At 35.1% G+C, this 10,006-nt stretch overlaps 1 protein-coding gene across 1 annotated transcript; it reads left to right on the top strand.

Annotated features, from left to right (window-relative positions):
- The first annotated feature begins 475 nt into the window (after positions 1-475).
- Positions 476-8,914, top strand: LOC108677632 (lysophospholipase D GDPD1-like). The gene is made up of 9 exons (XM_018165884.2): positions 476-672; positions 882-924; positions 1,397-1,518; positions 2,302-2,489; positions 2,836-2,925; positions 3,333-3,466; positions 4,251-4,346; positions 4,661-4,838; positions 5,530-8,914. The coding sequence occupies exons 1-9, from the start codon at positions 537-539 to the stop codon at positions 6,058-6,060; spliced, it is 1,518 nt and encodes a 505-aa protein (XP_018021373.1). The 5' UTR covers positions 476-536; the 3' UTR covers positions 6,061-8,914.
- The last annotated feature ends 1,092 nt before the right edge of the window (positions 8,915-10,006 follow it).

Raw genomic sequence — 10,006 nt, 5'->3', positions numbered from 1 at the left:
TGTAGATTTTCTATGGATCCAATCCATAGGAAATAATTACAGAGCCACTAACTTATCAGTAATGCAGACAAATAGTCAATTAATGCACTGGTCATAATTGGCAGCTATTATTACTGTTGTTAAGTATTGCTGTTGCTCATCTCCAGTTAACAAAAAAGTTAAATCAACCAAAAAGTTGTGAGAAAAAGGAAAACCTCTGATTAAAAATTGAAAGATAGCATTTGAGGGATTTCAGAGCAACATAGAATGTATCATTATTGATGTCATCCTACTAACTTTAATCATTGATATGAATGCATTGCAGCTAGTCTTCTGTAGTAGATTCTATTTAAGATTGCCTAAACTAAATATCTAAAGTTTTGATGATCTTTATTCATCATTGATAATTAGTTAAAAGGATATATGTTTGTTGCATTGTTGGTCATGTATTTTCTCATTTTAATGATGAATTTTTAATAATTTCATTGCATTTCAGATGATTACAGCATTACTTTATCATTATTTTTTGTTTAGTGTTTGTCTATTATTATAGCTTAATGGTGTATGGAATTGTAGTTGGTATTATATTTGGATGTTACATCCTATCTTCAGTTGTATTATTCAAATTCCCATGCTTGCTGCACAAACGGAAAAATGTCAGATTCATATGTCGACACATTAGTCACAGAGGAGGTAAGGTTGTGCTTCTGTCACCTTTGGAATCAACTCCTTCTTTATCATTAGCTCAGTGTTATGTTCCCATTTAATATTATTTCCCTCAAAGAGAGTCTTTTGGTTGTTATTCTTACACTTAGAATTTACTTTCCATGTATAAATATATTAATGGATCAAAGCATTTGACATCTAAAATATTCTAATCAATAAATTCTCTATTTGTGCAGGAGCTGGAGAAAATTATGAAAATACCATGACAGCTTTCAAACAGTAAGTGCTTTAAGACATCATATTCCCATATTGAAATGTTTGCATTTTTTTTTAATTCACATCTCAATTACAGTAAAGTCATTCTTGTTGAAATGAAAAATACATGTACACTATGCACAGTAAAGTTTAAAATGTTTACCATTCAATCTAGATAGTACCAACATAATATAATTACAGTCAAGTTCATTTTTCAAAAAATGATTGATGTTTACGTAAAATATGTTTGATAATTTCACACTATATGAATAAATTATCCATAGTCACTGCTATTGGTATCAAACCACCCAGTACAATTTATTGCCAGTAGAAAAACAATTTATTGCCAGTAGATATTGAAAAACTTTAGTCCATGTAGCTCATTTTTTCAGTGTATATTATGTCTAAGTGATGCTGGAAGTCTAAATAATGTAAAAATATTTCCCTAGTAGTATAATCCTCAAATTATGCTGTCTAATAAGGTAATGCTTTATAGTGCTGTGAGCTTGGAGACAGACATGCTGGAGTTGGACGTGCATCTCACCAAAGACGAGCAGGTAGTTGTTGCTCATGACCCGCATCTGCAGCGCACCACTAATGCCCATGGCATGATAGCTGGTAAGAACTAATAGATCCGTTAATTATTTATCACTTTGTTTCAATTATTATTGACAAGTCACTAGTGATTTCAAACGTTATTGTTGTCAGTGATGTAATTACATGATTTCATTACATACCTATGAGGGGTTTTGCATACATTTTTTAACTACATTTATCCTTCATTTGCTATGATTTGACATTATTATTTTCTATCAAAATCCTTCATCAAATGCAGAATTTATGGCCAGAATGCTTCCATTCATGTAAACATCAACAATAATTGGCTGAGGTACCAGAGAGGCAACCAATCAGATTTCTGCATTGTAATTCTAGCATAGAGCCATTGCTTCATTTCCATCCCAAATATTTGTATAACTTGACTAACCTAAGTAAGCTGTCATCATGATGCAAATCTTACTGATTAAAGAGGAAGGAATATTTCCTGTTGAGGAATTTCCTAAAGCCTATTAGATTTTTTGTTAAATCTTTTTGGAACGTATTTCAATTTTTCTGTACACTTAGGATGAATTGGGAACATTTTCGACCAGTAATAAATGTAACTCATAGAATTTAAATGTCTTCTTTATAATTTCTTTGTATATTTATGTTGGTATAAATGTTATCAGCCTCAACACTTGGACATCTTGAGTCACAATCACATATAGTAAGCTGTTTGCTTTTAATTACTTGTGAACAAAGACAATTAGAACAACAAAATTGTGATGATCTACCAAGAACACTTGTATTTATCTCCACCAAAAGTATCATATTTTTGGATTCAGTGAATGATTTTTTCAACAGAAACCAATTATGCAGAGCTGCCTGGTTTAAGAGATGTCCTTCCTATAGACTTCATGCCAGGCTGCTTCTTCAGCCGCCCGTCGGAGCAAGATCGTCAGATGCCTCTACTGGAGACAGTCTTTAAAGCCTTCCCTGATACTCCCATCAATATTGACATCAAAGTGCCTAATGAGCTCCTCATTGTCAAAGTGTGTAGAATTCTTGATGATCTCAGTTTTGTTTAAATCAGTTGTAATACTCGTGCTTTAGGGTGCATTCCCCATAGCAAGTCTATTTGAATGTGTATCAATTTAAAAATAAAATTTACATATTATAGGTTTGGAGTACATTTGGACAATTATGTGCTGCTCAAAACTGCTTCTTGACAGAAAACTGCTATTCAATTTAAATTTTTGGTCTGAAATATTCTTTGTGAATAGAACTATGTGGTGTTATGTTCATGATTTACTTTCATTCTGAGCATCTGAAGGATTGTTCCATTACAATTTATGATGTATTTGAGATATATTCTACTACTAATTTGGAAAATTACAGGTTAGTGAGTTGGTGAAGCTGTACAAACGGGAGCATCTCACTGTCTGGGGTAACTTTAGCGATGCCATCACCCAACGCTGCTACAAGCAGGTTACTGTTTACCCTAGTGCCTAAATTATTTTGTTTCTTATTGACCATAACTGGGGGTCCCAGTATAGGTATATTTTATTAGGATGATTAATGAACAATAGAGGGCCATTCAAGTCACTGTATTTAGAGCGCTTAATTTTTGAATAATTACAATAAATTAAGGCTGTGTGTTTACTTATGTTCTTATTTGTTACATCTCCTAGTAATGTAAGAGGAATTCAGAGCTCATCATATCATATTGATTTGATATGAGTAAAATGATTTCAGGGTAGGGGTTCAGGGTTCAAAGGTAAAACGCATTCAAATCTTGCATAAAAAAGTTTACTGCTTATCTGACAAGGAAGTAACTGTTTCATTGTAAACAATGAGCAGCTCCCTCATTCATAAGACACTTAACCTTCCATCAGAACCCAAACATTTGCCTGCTGTTCAGCCTCCGGCGCGTGGTGCTGCTGGTGCTGCAGCTCTACACTGGCCTGCTGCCCTTCATGCCTATCAAGGAAACGCACCTTGAAATATTCATGCCTCGACATGCCTATAAGTTGGTCTTTTCTTCTATTCTATTGGTCTTTTCTATTAGTCCTCATATTCTTTATCTATTCTTCTAAGGCAATGATGCATAAAAATTTCTCCTCATTAATCGAGGATAAATTCAACTCAATATATTTTTTTTTTGCTGAGGACTGCGTACAAAATAAACCTATACAAATTGACTCTGTGATAATACCAGTAGTTTTGGTACCACTCTTTTGAACTATTTTTTACCACGTTTTTCTTAGTTTCGTTTCGTCTGTCTGTCATCAAAAATTCAAACCTTAATTTAGGGCACTTCTGAAGATCCTAGGAACTTGAAATTTGGCATGCATGCTTATGTTGCCTAACAATTCAAGATTTGATCATCAGAAGTAATAATTTTAAATTTTTTTTAAGAATTTTTTTACTAAAAAAACTTAAAAATTCACGGTTGGGAAGTTTTTTTGTCGAACATCCAGAATTGCCAACCCTGGAAAATGATTTGAATTGCTAAAATTGCTAAACTAAAAGGTAGAAAATAAAATTGATAAATTTTTAAAAACCATGATATCTTAACGGACAAAAAAGAAAAACAATAACTCTTACATAACATTGCATAACATTCTACATAACTTTAATGTTTTGTAAGAGTTAATGTTTTTCTTTTTTGTCCGTTAAGAAAACGTGGTTTTTAAATTTTTTTTATTGATTTTTTTAATTATAAATCTTACGTATATTGAACATTTTTAAACATTCTAATTGGTTGTTATGTTTTTTTTCACTATATTAAATAGTTTGCAATTTATTACCAGTCTATTTATGCAACGAGCGCCCGCCACTGAGGGCGCTGATGCTACGAGTGTGCCCGGCAGTCCACTCCACCCTATCAGCAAGGCTGTCAATTTGAGGTAGCTGAGCAGTCTTTCATGGTCACTTTCATGTTACAAAGCTGGTATATACAGTCAATTCTAGGTACCAAAACAGGTGTTAATACTCAGTTTGAGGTAGCAATGCAATTCATCATGATCAGTTTGCAGCAGCACAGCAGTTATTTAAATTCAGTTATGTTTAGCTAAGCAATTCACAATTTAAATATCGTAATTAAATTGTCATCTCATTATGAGCCTACCTCTTGGGGTTCCTTGGTCCTGGACTAGAGGTGGCAAGAGAGACGGAGGCTATATTATTCATTTATTTCTATTGTCATCCATGTTGATTGCAGGAAGAGCGAGTCGAGTAGCACCAGCCTCACCCACAGCGCCTCCCTGGCCTCCTTACCAGCAGGCACCCCACCGCTGCCAACCAAAGGGCCCTGGTATCTACGCACCATTGCCTCCTTCGCCCACCTCCTTCTCATCAGGCCTGCTCTCTTTGCCCACCTTGCCAAGAGGGGAATTCAGGTTCATGCAACCCAGACATAGAATTTGCAGTGTTTTTTTTTCAAAGATTTTAAAACAATGAAGATGGTTATAAAATTCATTAGTTTGATAATATATAGGGATTATAACCTTCATGATTCAGAAAGATTGCTGTAGAAGCTTAAGTTCTGAAATTGCTGTCGGGGAACAGGTCTTGGTTCTGCATTAACTCTAACTAAAGATTGCTCCCGGGATCTAAACGTTTTCTTTTATAAACATATGACAAATTTTTGGCCCATCTTCTTTGTTTTTAAACATCTATTAAATTTCTTATTCAAGAAATCAAGTTATCTCAGTTGTATTGATTTTTTCGGCTTTGGTGACAAGTTTACTGTTGTACACATGATTGAAGGCTTTCCTGAAATTTGAAATGTCAATGAGATGGTTGAATCTTGTGCCGAAATTTGTGCTATTTTGGTACAAGTGATTTTGGTTTGAATTAGATTTGTGTTCCAAAACATTTCACATGATATTATCGATGTTTATATGAATCTATAAATTACATTGGAGTCTTATTTTAATCTGAAATTAGTTGCTTTATAAGATAATATTATTTATTTACTAATAATAACCTGCCATAACTGATGTGTAATTTACATATTTAATAAAATATAACATTTATCTCTAAATTTACATAATAAAACATGAAACTTATATTGATCCCTGTTTGCAGACGTACCTCTGGGTGCTGAACTCTGAAGACGAGTTCCACCTTGGCTTCAAGAGCGGCGCTACAGGCGTCATGACCGACTATCCCACCAAGCTAAGGAGTTTCCTCGCTGATAATCCTCAGTATTTCCTCAACTATCCCGACCCCAAACCCCAGGAATCATCCCATGGCCTTGAACTTGAGGAAATCAACCACGTAACTTCTTCCGTTTCTTGTGCGGCTATTCAGTCTTCGGCAACTTCAGAGGGACGTTTCAGTAGCCGAGACATCCTGAAATCGGACTCATTGGGACACTTCAGCAGTCGGGAGCATTTGTCGTGTTCTTCACAAGAACATTTAAGCAGCCATGATTTCCCTCCAGATCAAGAAATGGTCTTGCATTGTCAGGCAAGCAACCGTGAGCCGCAAGGGACGAATTCTTGTTGCCCTGAAGACTGCTTGAGAAGATCTCATGACTCGTTGCTGGTCTCGGACAAATCATCTCCCGTTTTAGTTCAAGGTGAAAATTCGCAGCAAACGCCTGTAAGTTCATAGGACCAGCTAAGGCTGTCCTTTGTGATAAGTTCAATTGTTTGTCGCAAGTCCAAGCAAGCCTTTTTGCGTCGTTACTTAATTGTTACAACTTGTCTTAAGTAACAGATTAATGGAACTGAACGACTTATCAGTCATTTGGTGATCTCCATTTCATGCCGTGTATTTTCGTCTCAGTGTTAGAAAGTATCATTCGATCATTTTAGAATTGAGAGCCACCAATATCTTCTTTTGAACATCTTTCTATAAAAATGCCTTTGCTTCCCACCTATTTTGGGCCGTATGGAATAAAGTTGTGGCAACGACGTGTTCGCGGACGTCGGCGTTACGTTGTTCATTATTGCGTTGTGTGGCAATACTTCTCATCAATTTCGCTCTTATATGTTAGATTTTAAAGTTTGGAGGATTGAAGTCTTCGAATTTTTAACGTTTGGGTAATGTAACTAATCTCGTATTTTTGTGATGATTATGTGACCGAAAGTCTGGTGTGCAGAATAGAGCACTAAATGTAGTATTGTGATATGGCGACAAGTCTCCTCTATGTGTATATGATGGTGCACCAGTTGTGAATTGGGAATCATTTTAATGTCAGTGTTGAAATCATTTTTCTGATCGAAGCATTAGAAGTTAGATCGCCGCAGATTTTACAGGTACGGATGTTATTGACTAAGCTATTTAAGATCTTGATTTGCCTCGTGCGGCTCGTTTCTTTCATCGCTGAATTAATAATTAGTGAACCCCAAATTGGAAGAAAGTGAATCATAGTAAAACGATTCGGTTAATTGATAAGAGTGAGTAAATGCATCCAGTTTAATCATGGTTCTTTACACATAAAGGCAACAGTGCGTATGTTTGCCTCCCAACCAATGCCTTGAACCATTGTGACAGCTGTCAAATGTAAGACCATGTAATTACAATTTACATGCAAATGTATGTAAATGTAAGGGTTTAAATTGCCGGAGAATAGCAGTGCATCGCGTCTGAACTTCCATCAAATGTTTCCCAATTCGCTGCCTTTATTCAATCAGCAGTCACTAAAACCATTTAGGGTATAGGGCCTTGAGTCAATGTAGTAAAACCATTCTAAGAACCGTCTTGAAATTCTGTAAAGTGATTTAATATTAGAGTATAATATTTTGAAAAAATGCGTTTATACTAATATATAATTAGTGTTTTCCTTGGCCTCTTTGGTTCTCATTGCGTATAGAGAAACGATCTGATTTCAAAATGTCGTTTCCTTTAGTGTTTGTGCGTCCCATTGCTTGAATTTTGAATTGTGTGTGATTGCTTGAATTTTCTTTAGACCCTTCGCAACATCTATTCTGCTAATTAAAATATAGTGTTTTCATGACTGTTTTCATGATATACGGCAATCTTACAATTGATCATAATATAATATTGTAGCTTCTGATTGCTCCACTGTTAATGTATGTGTTGCAACTGTTCTGTGATACTCGTGGTATTGCCGTGTCTACGCCAATGTTATATATTTTTATCCTTGGTTATACGATGTATTTTTTTAGTTTAGTTGGCATTTATTTATTTTATGTTGGCATCTGTTCCTTTTAGTCTGTTGGAAGATTTCTCTCCTAAGTTGTTGTTTTTTTTGTGAAATTCTTTATCCTTTGCCGCCTTAAGATTATAATTTAAATCAGTCATCGCAAGGAACCCACGAATCTTCGTCAAAATAATTGTCAGTGACGTAGATTTAATTCTTTGCTAAAACCTCTAATTTTATCGCTAGTGATTCTGCAAAGCCTCAGCTTGTCTTGTATGTTGGAGGTCTCATTGCATCAAGCAACTTAGTAATGTTTTGAGGAATTTTTTATCTGGGATTCAACTTTGAATTTTACTGACATTGATGAGCTCTCGTAAAATCACATTGCAATAAATTATATACCTACGTGTGCTCCGTTGCTGAAGATCAGGGTGCTGGTCTTCAAAATACTAATTACTGAATTCTGTCCCATGAACTTTGGTCTTGGTTGGAACTTGACGTATGTTTTTAACATCGTCGTCAACGGTCGCGTGGCTAAATGTATTGTAGTTTTATGCATTGTTTCAACGAACGAAAATAACGGCATGAATTTTCTGAGTCATTGTTCCTTCGTCTTATCGAAAAATTATTCATGTTTGTTATTAAAAAATGCATAAATGAATAATTGATCTGACAATAGCTGAAGTGGGAGTGCATATTTTTTATTAACGCAAACTCGGCTAAATTATTTAATCAAACTGTGTTGTATTGTGCCAATCTTCATGAATTCTCACGATCGAGCATTGTTCTGTCACCTTTTAAAACTTGTTGGTATGGAATATTGCTTATATTCCTTTCCTTTTATATCGATACGAATTTTTTTATAACGATTCGAATCAGGTTTATAATCATGCTTTTAGTTCAGAGAAGGTCTTGGCTACAGACTACTCCATTCGTAACTGTTATTCATATATTTTACGTTACCTCAAGGAGATAATTATTGTACTTATAAAGTAGTTTAAGATAATACTTCTGTTGCTCATAAGTCAACACAAGTTCTGTTCGTGATTGAAACGAGATCGGTTGTGATATATGGATTGATGTTAGCTTTAAAGTTGGACTCGCTATAACGAACTCCGTTTGTTTTATTTGTTCAAAAAGGGCATTTCCTGCAATGATGGCAATTTGTTGACACTATCATTAGGTTCAAGTCACAAAATATCCTTGTAAAACGAACAATTTTTAGAGCGATTCTGACAGCAATTCGTTTGAGTCCGTGTTACTGCCTTTGGTTGCTCTTAATACAGGGCACGTCTCTTAATATCATCACCAATGTTTTTCGTCAAGAGATTATGACTATTCAGTAAATTTTATTTTTTATATTTTTATTTTTTTTCCTTTTCTGTTTGCTAAATTTGTAATCGGTTATTTTATTTTCTTATATTTATTCATTGCGTCATTGTTTTAAAATTATCTTGAGAAGCCCTCTTTCAGGTTTTACAACATGAACTGCTGATTCATTTTGACACGGAAGGTTTAACGGCTATTTTCAATACTGACAAATCATCAATCAAAAAGTACGTTGGAACGTATCTACTATTCCTGTCAGTGAGACGTAAAAGCAATGGAGATATTGTATTTATTTATCTGATCGGTCTTTATGAACTCCACAGGCGAGTGTCCACTGGAACCTTATTGCTTCCCGTTGAATATTTTCTGCAAAGCTTTGATATAAATTGTCGGTGTGAGGGTTCAAGATATTCCTATGCATAGACTAGTTGTATTTTGTACAGAAGTTTAAACGAAGAAAAGTTCTTTCAGGGAAAAAATGTTCACTGAAGGAAATCACTGATGTTCGTCGGAACACGTAAACTTGTTAAACTGATAATAATGTACATTTCGCTTAAATATTGAGAGAATCGGAATTTTGGAATTGTTCTGTGAAGTTCTGAACGTTAACTCTTACAATGTGGAACGATCAACGCTGGTCGTCAGGGTATTAATGCAAGCAACAGAACCATCGTCAAAAATAGTTTCATGTAATTGGTATTATTAAGAGAAAAAAACCTGCAATAGAACTAAGTAATTGAACGCTAGCGTAAACCTAGCCTCGCATACTAGAGCAGGAGAACGCCACTAGAGTTTAATTGAAGCCTCTAGGGAGGTGCTACCCGTAAGTCTAGTATGAGCGTAGCTGTTTTATATCGTATTTAATCGCCTGCTCGTGCTGCTATCGCAATAGCCTGTCAGGTTTTGTTTTAATTTCAGTCGCTTGCATTGAAGTTGCCTATTGAACGCTTGAGTAGCTCTGAGAGCGATCGTTTCAGGTTAGAAGTGCATATTAGAGCATGATTACCCTTGAAAAGTCTCCAATAAATCATTTATGTATTTAAAATAGAGCAAATTTGAATTCGAGCGGTTGAATTCGTTGGTGTTTTTTTTTCTCTAAGACGCTTGAAGCTCCTGAGAACA

The sequence above is a fragment of the Hyalella azteca genome, unplaced genomic scaffold, assembly GCF_000764305.2.
Source record: "Hyalella azteca isolate HAZT.00-mixed unplaced genomic scaffold, Hazt_2.0.2 contig5071, whole genome shotgun sequence".
NCBI lineage: Eukaryota > Metazoa > Arthropoda > Malacostraca > Amphipoda > Hyalellidae > Hyalella > Hyalella azteca.
This window is presented reverse-complemented; position numbering and strand designations above follow the sequence as displayed.